An 18,564-nucleotide genomic window follows, 5' to 3' on the forward strand; every position below is an offset into this window, starting at 1 on the left:
TGTATAATTGTCAATTTAATTGTTAGATGCCTGAAAGTGTACCATGGTGATATGTTTTTTGTGTGAGATTCTTCCTTCCCTTCTCTGGGGGCGAGGAGGTAGCATATGAAGACATAGAAATACACAGAAGAGGAAAAGCCAGCATGCTATAGTGGAAAGGACACTGGCTCAGGGTGAACAGACCTGAGTTTGAATCTTTTGCTGACTTTTAGCATGAGTTATTACTCCTCTTGGCACCTTTCCTTTTTATAAAGTGGTGAGAATAACACCTAGATCCTAGTCACATTTTGCAGAGTATGTGGCGTTCGTGATGTAAAGTGTCATCCAACACAGCCCCTTGCCTTCCAGTGGTGTCCGGTGGAAGCCATTTCCTTCTTGAATGAAAGGAGAGCATTTGCAGTCTGAGGATGGGGAAGTCAGAGGCAATCTGAGAATGTTTTCAGGTTTGTATAATTACACCTATTGTGTAGTATTGTCTAGGACTAAGCCAACTGGCTAAAAAAGCTGGCTTTTGGAAGCCACCTCCAACTTTCAGATTTAGCAATTACAGTAAAACCTGCGAAAGCTGAAACCAATGTAAGGTGAAAACCTGTCAGAGAAGGGAAAACTCAAATATTTTCCACTAATAGAGATGGATAGAAAAGGTGGAAAACTTGTGAGACCTGGAAAAACAAGGCAGTCCCATCGAGTTCCAGCTCTCACAGGTTTCACTGTATTATAATAACCCTACTATAATAATTTTTTTTTTTTTTAATAATAATTGGGTCATGTTGGTTTAACAAGTGTAGAATGTACTTTTTAGGGACTAGAGAATTTTGGGCTAATTGAACTTGGGACTTTTTGAGAAAACCCACGGTGTATTGTTCCCTGAGCTGGTGTCAACAGTTGTAGACTGTGTGTGTGAGTATTGAACTAAAAACTAAGATTGGTTTAATAAGGAGCACTTCATTGGCTCACATATTTACTCATTATTAGCACAAAAATTCTCTTGAATTATCCTGGTTAAAACAAAATGTCCAAAATAGAGCAGTTGAAGAAAAAGATGTAATAATCACATCTCTGAATAGTTTTTGGAAAGCCCCAATCCTGCTAGATAGGGAGAGAGAATTTAGAGTGGCATAGTCAAAGCCCCGGGTAATAGAAAATTATTCAATAGCGTTGTTCATATGGCTGTAAAGTTTAGTCAGAAAGAGAGAGAAAAGATCAGCTGTTTCCAATGTACTTGTCATCTTGAGTCTTGTCTTCTTGTCAAGAAAGGCTGATGTTGCTGCTTAAGCCTCACTTTTGTGACTGGACTATAAACTCCTGTTTCAGTCAAAAACCAAAAAATGCATCACTAATGTGGACTTCCCATCCTCACCCCAATCCTTTTTTTAGGAGGGGTAGATTTTTTTTCCCTTTACTAAATGAAAACTATATCCAGAAACAACTTCTTCATGTAAAAATAAATGTAGCTTTTCCTCAAGCAAGAACCTGTACAGTGGATTTGAGATTGTGCAAGGTATATTCTCTTTTGGAAAATGATAGGGGCTCTTGATGACTTTAAACCTGAATCTCCAAAGCTCTCTGTCATCTGGCTGGTCTTCTGTGGGTATTAAATAATGATGGAGTGACAGGTTAAAATTTGTGTTAATTCTGCAACAGAGAAAATCTTTTTAGAAAAGTATTTATAAAACAATGTTCATAATCAGTTGATTCTGTAGGACAAGTGGACTTCAAGAGCTTTCTTGGAATTGGTATGTGTTTTAAAATTTCTGTTTGCATTAAGGCAAAGACTTGGTATAAAGTGGTCTTGAATATTGGAATTATACTTTTTTTTTTTAAGTGAATGTTTTCCTTTTTAAAGAAGTATCTTTCAAAGCCCTGGATTTTTATTTCAGAAACCTTAAATGTCTCTCTGCTGCCTTCAGGCTGTCATATAAATTCCTTAGTTGGCCATTCAAGGCTCCTTGCTTTCTGACCCCAATTTACTTTCCCCATTTGTCTGCCACTATTTTCCACATAAACCCTTCCCTTCAGCCAAATGGAGATGCTCAGTGTTACTTATAGGCTTTTCATTTTTTTGCATGCATTTAAAAAACCCTCCCCTTCCATCTGCGTTCAACTGCTTCCAGCCTTTTTTTAAGATTTGACTGAAGTCTCTTTCCTAACCATTTTAGCCAAGGTACACCATCAGCCCATTCTCTGTACTTTCACGTACCACCTGGGTCAGAAACCATTTAGCATCAACTTCCAGTTCACATTTTATCTAAATACATTGTATTTTAATTCTGCTTAGATTGTAAGCTTCTTGAAGTCCACAGGCCTTATATTTATCTCATAGCATTTCTCCTTTCTGACATTAAAATATCCAATTATTTGTTTGTTACTTGTCTATTTATCTGTCATCTATCTATCAATCATCTATCTTTCTATCATTACTGTCTACTCCCACTAGAATGCAAGTTCAAAAAAAGATCATGTAACTTGCCAAAGGTTACAGACCACTCATGCATAAAGTTACAAAAGTTTATGATTTATTTAATTAATTAGATCCCTCTCAAAGTTACCATCATAAGGATGTCACACTCATTCATTTGCATTTCAATAGAGTATGCTCACTTGTGTGGGGAAAAGGTGGTTAGAGCCAGCTGGAAGTGAATTGCTCATAATTCATAGCTTATTTTATATTTGCTGAAAAACTTCATGAACTATGGCTATCGATGTGTCATTAATAGTTTTAGCAATTGTGAAATATTATAATCTGTAAATTGCAGATTTATAGTTATGTTGCTTCCTTGATTTTACCCCAGATACATTTTTAATAAGGAAGAGAGGTGAAGAAAGCATATGTGTGCATCTATATTTGCATTGCATAGAAGTGAGAATGAGGCTGTATTTACAGCTTCCAAGTCAAAGGCAAGGTGATAATTTAAATGACATGTGCGATAATGCTATTTATATTAATATCATGGATGAACACAAACGCTGTATGTTTTCTAACTACAAAATAAGCATTATTTTTGCTTCAGCTTTATTAACCAATACTTGATTTTCTCATATTACCTTTGGGGATCTGGATTTGATCTTGAAAATATAGTTCAATATTGTGTTTATATTAGATTAGCTATGTATATTTTTTCCTCATAAAATGACATGTTTTGAGATCGTTAAATAGATGATTTCACTAACCATTTCCTGGTAAAATGCTTTTTTGAATATGACATGTAAAAAATGTTTGGGACCTCTTGGTGTTATTTGACCAGCTCTTTGTGTGTGTGTGTGTGTGTGTGCGTGTGTGTATGGTTTCCATTACAATCTGGGTATGCTCCTGGGAGTGTGTCTCATATGAATGTCATTCATCAACTATCAGAGCAGAAGAAAGGTTGAGAACCTCTGCTCTAGGCTATTTCATATACTCCTGTGTGGTTAACTCTCTCCCACGTGTTGATGAATCTGAATCCTCACCCTTGATCCCTTCTCTGGAGCTACAGACTCATTTATTAAGCCACCCGTTGGGCGTCTTCATGTGGATGTCCTACAGGCCCCCAAAACCCATCACATCTGAAACTGAACCCATTTTCAATCCTATTCCCCAACCCAGCTGCTCCTTTTTCAGTGTTGTGCATTTTCGCTGGTTACGTCAACATTCACCCAGTCTGTTAAAAACGTTGAGGATAATATTCATTGTTTCCCAGATCAGTAGCCTAGTCCTGTTTATTTTGTCTTCTAAGTATCTCTGAAAATGTTTTCTTCCTCATTGCCTTCACTTTAGTTCAACTGCTCATCGTTTCCTATTGGGACTCATTCATAACCTAAACCAAACCCACTGCTGTCAAGTTGATTCCGACTCATAGCAACCCTATAAGATAGAGTAGAACTGCCTCATATGGTTTCCAAGGCTTTAAATCTTTATGGAAGTAGACTGCCACATCTTTCTCCTGAGGAGTGGGCTGCTGAATTCGAACCGTGACCTTTCGGTTAGCAGCTGAGGACTTAACCACTGCACCACCAGGGCTTCTATCCATAGCCATGCTGAAAACCCACTGCTGACATCGAGTTGATTCATAGCCCAGTGTTTCTCAAATTTCAGCATGCATCAGGATCACCTGGAGGACTCAGTAACACATGGATTGTTGGGTCTCAACTCCAGCTTTTGTGATTCAATGGGTCTAGAGATAGTGCCAGTTCCAAAAATTTGCACTTCTAACCAGTTCCAGGTGATGCTGATGCTGCTGGCCCACACACAACTTTTTGAGAACCACAGTCATAGCCTATTAATTGGCCTCCCTGCCACCAAGCCAATCAACCTTAGGATTTAACCTCCAGGTTGCTTACCAAAAATCGTTTTGAAAATGCAGGTCTTGTAGCTGCACAGCACATGTCTTATTTTTGTTCCATTGTGGATAAAACCTTTCTGCATTGTCCAGGGATGTCAGTGGTAGGTCAATCTGGCTATTGAAATCTCAGTCATAGTTCAATTTATAGTCTCAATTTCATGCCTTCATTCTTATCTACACCTTTAAAAGATTTTTTTTTTAGCATTTAGCATTAGGGAGAAGGTAGATGTGTATGCTTATGTAAGAGTGGCTCACTGGTAGAAACAAAATTATGTGGCTGTGTTCAGGTCATTTTTTGCCAGCTTTCTGTCCTGGTGTCGTCATCTGCTCTTGCCCCTGGTAGTAGCAAACTATCAGCTGTTTTATGTGATATATTAAGTGACAAACAGGTATCCAGCTGGCTCCTAGTCTACAGCCTTTTGATATCTTTTTTTTTTTTTTTTTGGAGGAGTGAGCAGTGCTATTTCCTTTCTTTACTCCCAGCAGGCTGCTTTGAAGCACACCAAATGCTGGCCCCTGCAGGATTGCGCTTTCTTCAATAAGGAGGTCAAGGGCAGGCCCTTGTTACTCAAAGTGTGATGGTAGGGCCGGTTGTTCTGCATCACTAGGGAGCTCCTTAGAAATGTAGAACCCCTACTGCCAACGACTACATTTCAATAAGATCCCTTGGTCATCAAATTTGGCAAGTACTGTCCTATAGGGTCGCTATGAGTTAAAATCGACTCAATGGCCATGGGTTTGGTTTTTAGTTTTGGCCTGGACCCCCAGGATGCCTAGAAATGCTTACCTCATCCTGATGCCATTTATCTGCTCATTCACAATGATGGTAATTTCCAGGAACTTTGATAGTCTGGCTTTTCTCATCGGTAAAATGGGGATACTATTACCTACCTTGTTGGATTATGCTGATGTATGTGAAATATCCAGCAAAGAACGTTGCATGTGGTGAGTGTTCTCTAAATGGTAGCCATTATTACTTTTGCATCTTTATCTCCTTGGATTTTAACATTAGCCTTTTGGAAATATTCATAAATATGTCACCCATCTCCCCCCATGAACCACTAACCTGCATCAGGGACCTCAGTGCCTGAAAATTAAACAACAACAAGATTGTGGTCAATTTATAATTAAGGAACGGCTTAATTTTCAATTAAATGGGGTAACTTTAGAAAACAGAGGTTGCTAGCTTTCGAGGTTTCTAGAAATGTAAGATCTTAATGCTTGTAACTTCTAAGTGGAAAGAATGAATTAAAAGATGCTCAGATCATAGTAAGGAGGAAAATATCAATCAAAAATGCAATGAGATATTACCATACCTGTTGGAACGGATAAAATTAAAAATATAATACTAAGTGTTGGTAAGGATGTGGAACGACTGAAATTCTCTTATATTGCCAGTAGGGATGTAAGATAGTACAAACATTTTGTAAAATCTTTTAGTAGTTTTTAAAATTAACAACAATAAAAAGGGACAAACTACTGATAACCACAACAATATGGATGAATCTCAAAAAAATCTTGAGCTGAAGAAGCCAGACCCAAGAGTACATGCAAAATGATTCCATGTATATGAAACTCCAGAAAAGAAAGAACAGTCTGTAGTGACAGAAAGTAGCTCAGGCATTGACTAGGGGTGAGGGTATAGAGGATATTGGCTAGAAGGGGGCACAAGGGAAATTTGAGGAGTGAAGGGAAAGTTCTGTATCTTCATTATGGTAGTAGTTGCATGGTATATATATTTTTCAAAACTCACTGAAATATACTCTTAGAATGAACCAAAAAAAAAAACCAGACCCATTGCTGTTGAGTCGATTCTGACTCATAGTGACCCTATAGGACAGAGGAGAACCGCCCCATTGGGTTTCCAAGGAATGCCTGGTAGATTTGAACTGCTGACATTTTGGTTAGCAGCTGTAGCTCCTAACCACTATGCCATCAAGGTTTCCCTTAAAATGGAGGCAGTGTGTAAATGTAAAATATACCTCAATAAAGTTCATTAAACTATGTAAAAAATGATTTTAAAAAATTCCTAAAACAAAGTGCCTTACTACTATTGGTGTCTGCCCATTGAAATTCTACCTTAAAAATTAAGTGAACTAAATTAGAGTTTAGTTCACTAAACCTAGGAGGCAGAAGAGCATACTGGTTAAAACATAGTTTTCAGAGTCAGATGTCCAGAGGAGTCGAGTCTGCATTTACTAGCCAGTGTGACCTTGGGCAAATTACTTTATAATTCTTAAAGCCTCAATTTTGTCATTTAAATGGGACTAAAATTTTTTAATAATACCTCATAGGGTTGACATGAGAATTAAATAACAGCTATATATAAAAAACATTTCATGCTGAGCTTAGCATGTGGACTAATAATGATAAATTATTATTTTCCAATTCTAAAATGTATGTCTTTTCTACTGTATAACACATCACTATTCTTCTGTCTAGCTATCTTTCGCACTACAGTAGAATGTCTGGCCGAGATAGAACGCAAGGTAGGAAGAGAATTTCTAATTGTGACCTAGGCAAGAATTATGGATCAAGAATTCCACCAAAGCAAGAGGAAGAGCACACAATTTTACTTTAATTAAAATACATTTAGACTCAGAGATCATGGCGCTGAAGTTGCTGACAGCTGCCCGTGACACTGTGAAGGCAATTTTTCGACCTACCATTCTCTGCCATCCTTGGAAAATTTTACTTGGCTATGAGACCTCTCTGAGGAGCATCTCTTATCATCCTCAGTTACCCATGCATGTTGGACATCAATTGGTTCCTCCATCAGCCAAGTATGGTGGGCGGCACACAGTGACTATGATTCCTGGGGATGGCATTGGGCCTGAACTTATGTCGCATGTGAAGTCTGTGTTCACACACTCATGTGTTCCTGTGGATTTTGAGGAGGTCCAGGTGCACTCCACTTGTAGTTTAGAGGACATTCACAATGCCATCTTCTCCATCCGTCGAAACGGTGTGGCACTAAAGGGCAACATTGCAACTGACCATAACCTGCCATTGACTCACGCATCCCTCAACAACATGCTTCGCACCTCCCTAGATCTCTTTGCCAGTGTCATCCATTGTAAGAGCCTGCCAAGTGTGGTCACCCGGCACAATGATGTAGACATCATTGTCATTCGGGAAAGTACAGAGGGTGAGTACACCAACCTGGAGCATGAGAGTGTGAATGGAGTGGTAGAGACCCTGAAGATCACTACTGAGACCAAGTCTTTGCGCATTGCTGAATATGCCTTCCAGCTGGCACAGGAGATGGGGCGCAAGAAAGTGACAGCTGTGCACAAGGCCAACATCATGAAACTGACAGATGGTCTCTTCCTCCAGTGCTGTGCTGAGGTGGCATCACACTATCCTCAGATCACCTTTGAGACCATGACTGTGGACTATACCACCATGCAGTTGGTAACCCAGCCCCAGCAGTTTGATGTCATGTTGATGCCTAATCTTTACGGCAATGTTATCCACAATATTTGCACAGGGTTGGTTGGGGGCGCAGGCCTTGTGCCTGGAGCCAACTATGGCCAACTGTATGCAGTGTTTGAGACAGGTACAAGGCAAACAGGCAAGTATATAGCCAAGAAGAATGTTGCTAACCCTACTGCTATACTTCTGGCAAGTTGTATTATGCTGGATTACCTTGAGCTCAGCTCCTATGCCACCTCCATTCGCAATGCGGTCTTGACATCCATGGACAACAAAGGTATCCATACACCAGACATTGGAGGATGTGGTACCACGTCGGAAATCATTCAAGACATCATGAATCGCATCCAGACCTAAAATGCTAAAGTGTCTTGAAGGCTAAGCTGTCCCCCAAATCCTCCCTGTCCCACTCTTTAGTCCCCTTCCTCCTGGCAACCCCTTCTAGCTTCGCTAGTGTAGACTCCAGAATAAACCAGCTACTGCCCCAATTTGAAAGGGCAGAAAGTGAATCAACACTGTTTTTTTCTATCAAATTAAAAGGCCATAAGCATGGCTTGTTTAAATGAGCCAAGACTATTGTATTGTAAATGAATTGAGGAGATTCTTCTCTCTTTTAAGCCACAGTTCATATTTCTCTGATAGGGCCCACTGAATAAATCAGATCTGTTTGTGGAGTGCTAGGGCTTTCCCAGAACCTGGCACACTGCTTTTCTCTTTATCTAGGTCATAAAAATTCAGCAAACTATCCTGCAGATAAGTCTGGCTTCTCTCTGGAGGTTGTTAATGAGTTAATGAGTACAATAAACTTTGCCTACAATATGTGTATTGTAAGTTTAATAATAAATAAGGTGTCATAAAGCTGAGCTAGTACAGAATGCTTCTACTCCCTCCTAGGTAATATCTTTTCCTGTGGTCTTGTTTATGACCTTTATGTTAGGAATTTTCTTGGGTGTTCTTTTTTCACACATGGATATCCCTGGCCACTGCAGCCCTCCTGGAAAGTGGATTCTTGGATTCCTTCCAGTTGGGCTCAAGAATCTAGAGATAAAATCCCCAGTTAACAGGCACTGGACTCATACTTTGCTGTACAAATAGAGCCCCGGACTGCAAACACCATGCTCAGTGCTTCATAGCCTTTTGTGGTTTACTTCCTTACACTCTCTCAACAAGAGTGCATATAAGAAAACAAAAAGCACTGGGCTAAATTAAGTGTTTACTGTCACCATTATAAGGAACCCTGGCAGTGCAGATAGTTTAGTGCTCAGCTGCTAACCAAAAGGATGGTGGTTTAAACCCACCCAGCAGCTCTGTGGAAGAGAGGTCTGGAGCTCTGCTTCCATAAAGATTATAGAGTAGAAAAACCTATGAAGGTGGAGCCAAGATGGTGGAATAAACATGCTTCCAGTGAGCCCTTTTTATAACAAAGACGTGAAAAAACAAGTGAAACGAGTATATTTATGACAAGCTAGGAGTCCTGAACATCAAAGGCAAGCTTAGAAAGTGAACTGAGGGGCAGGGGGAGGAAGAGATGGTTCAGAAACAGAGAGGAGTTACTGGACCTGATTCCTGGGGAACCCTCAGGCACCATCCCTGAGAGTGGCAGCGGCAGGCTGGTACTAGCGATCAACCCCAGTTACCTCAGAGAGAAGCAGCCAACCACACAGCCTACTCATGCCTCCGAAGCCAGAGAATAACGGCGCTCTCAGCAAAAGCTAAGTACTTGCGTCTATTTTACCACCCACCCCACCCCCACAAGCTGGCTACAGCGGCTGACTTCCCTGGGCCTGAGAGAGGCCCTGTTGAGTGCCTAGAGCCATCCTCTCGGCCTTGGAGGAAGAATAAATTTGCAACTGGGGAGAAAAGATAATTTGCCTGCTGCGCTAACCGGGGGGAGCTCAGGATAGAAGTGGCTCCTGTCCAGGCATAAGCAATCCATGGACTTTGAGCACCTTCCCCTCTTCATGGACCTGTGTGGGCCTATTTCAGGAGAATAGGCCCTCGTTGGCAGACTCCAACCGTTTCAGCTGTGCAGTGCAGAGGTGGGTGTTTGATGACTGACATTACTTTGCCTATTAAACAGGATTTTCACCTACCCACATCAGGGGCCTAAGGACTGGTAGCTCCACTGAGGCCACCCTGCCACCTGCAACAGGGGTCGAAGGATAACTGGTACCTCCCAGTTCTTACAACCAAAAACATTGGACACCCAGGGTCCATCTGCAGAACCCACCCACCTGTACACTCTAGGGAGCATGGACACGCTTTCCTCAGAGACATGGGGGGACAATTCTTGGCCCCCTGCCTTGTTCAGAGTGTGACCCCCCTGCTGCAACCAAATACCGGTACCTACACCAACCACCCCTGCCCCTATAAGACTGTAGGACAGAGCCTGTACCATACCCTTGATGATCAGCTACCTGGACACCTGAGCTGAATTAATACAAGAAAAGTGAATGGACTCCTAGTCTGATATACCTGATAACAATTCTAGCCATCTGGGGACAGAATGTCAGAAATAATCAAAGGCAAAAATAATCAAGCTAGCTCACTCAAGAAGCCCATTTGGGCATATCAAAACAAAACAAAGCAAGAAGCTACCACACAGTATGCAAACATAAAATAAACTAATGCAATAACTTATAGATGGCTCGGAGACAACAGTCAATATCAAATCACATAAAGAAACAGACCATGATCGCCTCAACAGGCTCTCAAAACGAAGAAACCAGGGATCTTCTAGATGAAAGTGTCTTCCTGGAATTACCAGAGGCAAAATATAAAAGATTAATGTACAGAACCCTTCAAGACATCAGGAAGGAAATGAGGAAATACACAGAACAAGCCAAGGAGCACACAGATAAAGCAATTGAAGACATTAAAGAGATTTTTCAGGAACATAAGGAAAAATTTAATAAGCTGGAAAAATCCATAGGCAGACAGCAATCAGAAATTCAGAAGATTAACAATAAAATTATAGAATTAGACAACTCAATAGAAAGTCAGAGAAGCAGATTTGAGCAAGTAGAAGGCAGAATTTCTGAACTTGAAGATAAAGCACTTGGCACTAATATATTTGAAGAAAAATCAGATAAAAGAATTAAAAAAAATGAAGAAACCTTAGGAATCATGTGGGACTCTATCAAGAGAAATAACCTACAAGTGATTGGAGTACCAGAACAGGGAGGGATAACAGAAAATACAGAGAGAATTGCTAAAGATTGGTTGGCAGAAAATTTCCCTGATATCGTGATAGATGAGAAGGTATCTATCCAAGATGCTCATTGAACTCCATGTAAGGTAGATGTTAAAAGAAAGTAACCAAGACATATTATAATCGAACTTGCCGAAACCAAGGATAAAGAGAGAATTTTTATAACGGCTAGGGATAAATGAAAAGTCATCTACAAAGGAGAGCCGGTAAGAATAAGCTCGGACTACTTGGCAGAAATAATGCAGGCAAGAAATCAACGGGATGACTTATATAAAAAATTGAAGGAAAAAAATTGCCAGCCAAGAACCATATATCCAGCAAAACTGTCTCTCAAATATGAAGGTGAGATTCGGACATTTCCAGATAAACAGAAGTTTAGGGAATTCGTAAAAACCAAACCAAAACGAAAAGAAATACTAAAGGGAGTTCTTTGGTTACAATATCAATAATATCAGGTGTTAACCCAAGACTAGAACAGTGGTTAGAATGATCAGAAGTGAATCTAGACAGGGAAATCAAAAAAATGAATCACGATTAAAAAAACACTCAAAATAGGGTAACAGTGATGTCATTATGTAAAAGAAGACAACATTAAAACAATAAAGAGGCACTAAGAAATGTAGTCATAGATCTTCCATATGGAGAGGAAGATAAGGCAATACAAAGAAACAAAAGTTAGATTTAAATTTAGAAAAATAGGGGTAAATAATAAGGTAATCACAAAGGAGACAAACTCTCCTACACATCAAAATAAAATACAAGAAAAAAATAAGAGTCTAAGCAGAAACAAAATCAATAGCGAATATGAGGAAAGGACAATATATAAAGATAATCTACTCAAGCACATAAAATTAAGTGGAAAAAGAAACTGTCAACAACACACAAGAAGACATCAAAATGATAGCACTTTTCATACCTATCCATCATTATGCTGAATGTAAATGGACTAAATGCACCAATAAAGAGACAGAGAGTGGCAGATTGGATTAAAAAACAAGATCCATCTATATGCTCCCTAAAAGAGACTCACCTTAGAGTTAGAGACACAAACAAACTAAAACTCAAAGGATGGAAAAAAATATGTCAAGCAAACAACAATCAAAGAAGAGCAGGAGCGGCAATATTAATTTCTGACAATATACACCAAGAAGATATAATCATATGAAATGTTTATGCACCCAATGACAGTGAAATAGACAGCTCCACAATAATAGTAGGAGGCTTCAACACACCACTTTCGGTGAAGAACAGGACATCCAGAAAGAAGCTCAATAAAGACATGGAAGATCTAAATGCCATGATTAACCAACTTGACCTCGTAGACATATACAGAACACTCCACGCAACAGCAACCAAGTATACTTTCTTTTCTAGTGCAACATGGAGCATTCTCTAGAATAGACCACATACTAGGTCATAAAGCAAGCCTTAGCACATTCCAAAACACTGAAATATTACAAAACATCTTCTCTGACCATAAAGCTATAAAAGTAGAAATCAATAACAGAAAAAGCAGGGAAAAGAAATCAAACACTTGGAAACTGAACAATATCCTGCTCAAAAAAAGACTGGATTATAGAAGACATTAAGGATGGAATAAAGAAATTCGTAGAATCTAATTAAAATGAAAACACTTCCTATCAGAACCTTTGGGACACAGCAAAAGATGTGCTCAGAAGTCAATTTATATCAATAAATGCACACATCCAAAAAGAAGAAAGGGCCAAAATCAGAGAATTATCCCTACAACTTGAACAAATAGAAAACAACAAAAGAAATCCTCAGGCACCAGAAGAAAACAAATGATAAAAATTAGAGCTGAACTAAATGAAATAGAAAACAGAAAAACAATTGAAAGAATTAACAAGACCAAAAGCTGGTTTTCTGAAAAAATCAACAAAATTGATAAATCATTGGCCAAAATGACAAAAGAAGAACAGGAGAGGAAGCAAATAACCAGAATAAGAAATGAGATGGGTGATATGACAACAGACCCAACTGAAATTGAAAGAATCGTATCAGATTACTATGAAAAAGTGTACTCTAACAAATTTGAAAACCTAGAAGAAATGGATGAATTCCAAGAAACACACTACCTACCTAAACTAACACAAACAGAGGTAGAACAGCTAAATAGACCCATAACAAAAGAACAGATTGAAAAGGTAATCAAAAAACTCCCAACAAGAAAAGCCCTGGACCAGACGGCTTCACTGCAGAGTTCTACCAAACCTTCAAAGAAGACTTAACACCACTCCTACTAAAGGTATTTCAGAGCATAGAAAAGGATGGAATACTTCCAAACTCATTCTATGAAGCCACCATATCCCTGATACCAAAACCAGGTAAAGATGCCACAAAAAAAGAAAATTACAGACCTATATCCCTAATGAACACGGATGCAAAAATCGTCAACAAAATTCTAGCCAATAGAATTCAACAACATATCAAGAAAATACTTCACCATGACCAAGTGGGATTCAAACCAGGTATGCAGGGATGGTTCAGCATTAGAGAAACCATTAATGTAATCCATCATATAAATAAAACAAAAGACAAGAATCATGATTTTATCAATTGATGCAGAAAAGGCATTTGATGAAGTTCAACACCCATTCATGATAAAAATTATCAGCAAAGTAGGAGTGGAATGAAAATTCCTTAACATAATAAAGGGCATTTATACAAAGCCAATAGCCAACATCATCCTAAATGGAGAGACCCTGAAAGCATTCCCCTTGAGATCAGGAACACTACAAGGATGCCCTTTATCACCACTTTTATTCAACATTGTACTTGATGTCCTAGCCAGAGCAATTAGACAAGATAAAGAAATAAAGGGCATCCAGATTGGCAAGGAAGAAGTAAAAGTACCTCTATTTGCAGATGAGATGATCTTATACACAGAATCCTCAAGAAAACTACTGAAACTAATAGAAGAGTTCAGCAGAGTATTAGGATACAAGATAAACATGCAAAAATCAGTTGGATTCCTCTACACCAACAAAAAGAACATCGAAGAGGAAATCACCAAATCAGTACCATTTACAGTAGCCCCCAAGAAGATAAAATACTTAGGAATAAGTTTTACCAGAGATGTAAAAGACCTATACAAAGAAAACTACAAAACACTTCTGCAGGAAACCAAAAGAGACCTACATAAGTGGAAAAACATACCTTGATCATGGATAGGAAGACTTAACATTATGAAAACGTCTATACTACCAAAAGCGATATATAGATTTAATGCAATTCCGATCTAAATTCCAATGACATTTTTTAATTTGATGGAGAATCAAATCACCAACTTCATATGGAAGGGAAAGAGGCTCCGGATAAGTGAAGCATTACTGAAAAAGAAGAACAAAGTGGGAGGCCTTATTCCACCTGATTTTTAGAACCAGTTATACGCCACATTAGTTAAAACAGCCTCGTACTGGTACAACAATAGATACATGGACCAATGGAACAGAGTTGAGAATCCAGACATAAATCCATCCACATACGAGTAGTTGACATTTGACAAAGGCCCCAAAACAGTGAAATGGGGAAAAGACAGTTTTTAACAAATGGTGCTGGCATAACTGGATATCCATCTGCAAAAAAATGAAACAAGACCCATACCTCACTCCGTGCACAAAAATGAGCTCAAAATGGATCAAAGACCTAAATATAAAATCTAAAATGATAAAGATCATGGAAGAAAAAATAGGGACATTAGGAGCACTAATGTATGGCATATACAGTGTACAAAACATTACTAAAAATGCAGAAGAAAAACTAGATAACTGGGAGCTCCTAAAAATCAAACACCTATGCTCATCCAAAGACTTCACCAAAAGAGTTAAAAGATTACCTACAGACTGGGAAAAAGTTTTTAGCTATGACATTTCTGATCAGCACCTGATCTCTAAAATCTGCATGATACTGCAAAAACTCAACTACAAAAAGACAAATAACCCAATTAAAAAATGGGCAAAAGATATGAACAGACACTTCACTAAAGAAGACATTCAGGTAGCTAACAGATACATGAGGAAATGCTTATGATCATTAGCCATTAGAGAAATGCAAATCAAAGCTACAATGAGATTTCGTCTCTAACACTGCTGGCATTAATCCAAAAAACACAAAATAATAAATGTTGGAGAGGCTGTGGAGAGATTGGAACATTTGTACACTGCTGGTGGGAATGTAAGATGGTACAACCACTTTGGAAATCCATTTGGCGCTTCCTTAAAAAGCTAGGAATAGAACTACCATATGATCCAGGAATTCCACTCCTCAGAATATATCCTAGAGAAATAAGAGCCTTTACACAAACAGATATATGCACACCCATGTTTACTGCAGCACTGTTTGACAATAGCAAAAAGATGGAAGCAACCAAGGTGCACATCGATGGATGAATGGTTAAATAAATTGTGGTATATTCACACAATGGAATACTACGCATCGATAAAGAACAGTGATGAATCTGTGAAACATTTCATAACATGGAGAAATCTGGAAGGCATTATGCTGAGTGAAATTAGTCAGAGGCAAAAGGACAAATATTGTATGAGACCACTATTATAAGAACTTGAGAAATAGTTTAAACAGAGAAGAAAATGTTCTTTGATGGTTTTGAGAGTAGATAAAAACTACTTTTAGATGATGGGAAAGACAACACACAATACAGGCAAGGTCTGCACAGCTGGATTAAACCAAAACCAAAGAAGTTTCCTGAATGAACTGAATGCTTTGAAGACCAGTGTAGCAGGGGAAGGGATTTGGGGACCATGGTTTCAGGGGACATCTAAATCACTTGGCATAATAAAATCTATTAAGAAAACATTCTGCATCCCACTTTGGAGTGTGGCGTATGGGGTCTTAAATGCTAGCAAGAGGCCATGTATGACGCATCAATTGGTCTCAACCCATCTGGATCAAAGGAGAATGAAGAACACCAAGAACACAAGGTAATTATGAGCCCAAGATATAGAAAAGACCACATAAACTGGAGACTACATCAGCTTGAGACCAGAAGAACTAGATGGTGCCTGGCTATAACCAATGACTGCCCTGACAGGGAATACAATAGAGAACCCCTGAGGGAGCAGGAGAGCAGTGGGATGCAGACCTCAAATTCTCGTAAAAAGACCGGACTTAATGGTCTGACTGAGACTAGAAGGACCCCAGTGGTCATGGCCCCCAGACCTTCTGTTGACTCAGGATAGGAACCATTCCCAAAGCCAACTCTTCAGCCAGGGATTGGACTGGACAATGGGACGGAGAGGGATGCTGGTGAGGAGTGAGCTTCTTGGATGAGGTGGACACTTGAGACTATGTTGGCATCTCCTGCCTGAAAGGGAGATGAGAGGGTGGAGGGGGTTAGAAGCTGGCGAAATGGGCATGAAAAGAGTGATTGGAGGGAGGGATTGGGCTGTTTCTTTAGGGGGAGAGTAACTGGGAGTACGTAGCAAGGTGTATATAAGTTTTCGTGTGAGAGACTGACTTGATTTGTAAACTTTCACTTAAAACACACACAAAAAAAAAAAATTAAAAAAAAAAAGAAAACCCTATGAGGCAATTCTGCTCTGTCACATGGGGTCATTAGGAGTTGGAATCAACTTGATGGCACTCAACAACTACAACTGTCATTATAAGATTTTTTTACAGTCTTTTTAAAGGGCTTAATCGGAATCAACTCAGCAACAATGTGTATAGTATAGTAGTTGGGAATACATTTTGTTTTTGTCCTCAAAAGTCACATAAACAAAAATAACTTTATTAGTTTTTGGAAATTGTTATTACTTGAGAAGCAAATGAAAAACATAATGATTAACAATGATTCTTGCCGTTAAAACTGCAGTCGAAGTGAGATTGAGAAAAAAGAGTAAATTCTCTGTAATATTTTGGAAAACTATGGTGTCTCATCTGTAATCCCTGGATCCCACTATGGTTTATGCATGAGAAGTTAAAGACAGTTGTCTACACCTTGAAAAGTCTTGATGGTTTCCAAGCAGGTTTTATTTAATCAAATTTCTTTACTCTCACCTGTCCTAATTCTGCATAAAGACAGGGCTAGGGTTCAGGAAATGGAAAGCTATAGTTAGTTTGAGGGGATTTAGTTTGAAGAGGAAGTGACAGCCTTCAACTCTTCAAGTCTTTCTTGAAGAGTAAGACAAGCTGGAATGAGTCAGGTATAAAATAATAAAATAATGATCATTTTTACTGGACATTAGACATGTCATTGTCCAGGGTTGCCACTAGCACCTAAGGCGCCATCTCTGGGCAGACCTACACCTGCATCAGGGATAAGGTATGATGAGTGGAGCTTGGGGTGAAATTTGGCCTGTACTTTCTCCCCTCCTCCTGCCACCCTACTCTACATGACCATTCTGTTTCTGCTTCTCTCATGTCTAGAAGAATTTATTTATGGTACAACCAGCCCAACTACAGGCAGTGTCCAGCTATTGGCTTCCATTATAACAACAGGAGTTTATGCTGATAGGTGCATTCAGTGGAAGTGTTCCTCTCTACTAAAGATGGCCATCTCTAGGATCCTTCCACAGTGCTTGGACCAGATTGCTATAATGACATCTAGTACACCACAGTGGAATATTCTGTTAATATCATCAGGCTTATCCACTGTCTTAGTCATCTAGTGTTGCTATAACAGAAATACCACAAGCAGATGGCTTTAACAAAGAGAAATTTATTTTCTCACAGTGTAGGCTACAAGTCCAAATTCTGAGCATCAGCTCCAGGAGAAGGCTTTCTCCTTCAGCTCTGGAGGAATGTCTGCATCATCAATCTTCCCTTGGTCTAGGAGCTTCTCCTTGCAGGAACCTCAGGTCCAAAGGACACATTCTCCTCCTACCACTGCTTTCTTGATGGTATAAGGCCCCCTTGTCTCTCTGCTCACTTCTCTCTTTTATATCTCAAAAGAGTTTGGCTTAAGATACTACCTAATCTTGCAGATCTCATCAATATAACTGCCACTAGTCCATCTCATTACATCATAGTGATAGGACTTACAACATAGGGAAATCACATCAGATGACAAAATGGTAGACAGTCATACAATACTGGGAATCATGACCCAAGCTGACAGATATTTTGGGGGGACACTATTAAATCCATGACATCCACTTAGCCATGAGTGACTCTAAGGCAAACAACATGGATTTTTCTTCCTTGTCCCCTGTAGTCCCTAACATAATGACTGACACATACAAGATAAAGAATATACATTTGTTGAATCAATCAATCAGTGATATACCTAATACTGCCTCACCTTTCTTATCCTTAAAATAAGATGATAACTACCTACCTAACCAGGTTGATGGGGCAATTGAATGGGAAAATGCACATAAAACATATTGCTTTGACTATCACATGGCAACTTGCTTGATGTATTACATGTATTATAAATTATTGTATTAATTTTTATCCCTTTTTAGATATCATTTTATATACAATTTTGAAGACTATTTCTGAAGAGAGCAGGGTGAATTATATTATAATTGTTTTAAAAACATTTTCAATAATTGTTTGAATTATGATTAACCATATTTGCTTATTATCAAGTCCTCTTATTCTCTCTCCTTTTTA

General features: G+C 39.0%; 2 protein-coding genes across 4 annotated transcripts in view; both read left to right on the forward strand.

Moving 5' to 3' along the window:
• NELL1 (neural EGFL like 1) overlaps positions 1-18,564 on the forward strand; it is an 851,548-nt gene that overhangs the window by 567,997 nt on the left and 264,987 nt on the right. The gene's annotated exons all lie outside the window — the stretch shown is intronic.
• On the forward strand, positions 6,747-8,111 carry LOC126078856 (isocitrate dehydrogenase [NAD] subunit gamma, mitochondrial-like). The gene has a single exon (XM_049889668.1). It carries the CDS (start codon positions 6,927-6,929, stop codon positions 8,109-8,111), a length of 1,185 nt encoding a protein of 394 aa, XP_049745625.1. The 5' UTR covers positions 6,747-6,926.

Source organism: Elephas maximus, chromosome 7 (assembly GCF_024166365.1).
Source record: "Elephas maximus indicus isolate mEleMax1 chromosome 7, mEleMax1 primary haplotype, whole genome shotgun sequence".
Classification (NCBI taxonomy): domain Eukaryota; kingdom Metazoa; phylum Chordata; class Mammalia; order Proboscidea; family Elephantidae; genus Elephas; species Elephas maximus.

Bases quoted from the DNA above. Each gene is read 5' to 3' on its own strand.
- LOC126078856 (XM_049889668.1), top strand. From the start codon at position 6,927: ATGGCGCTGAAGTTGCTGACAGCTGCCCGTGACACTGTGAAGGCAATT.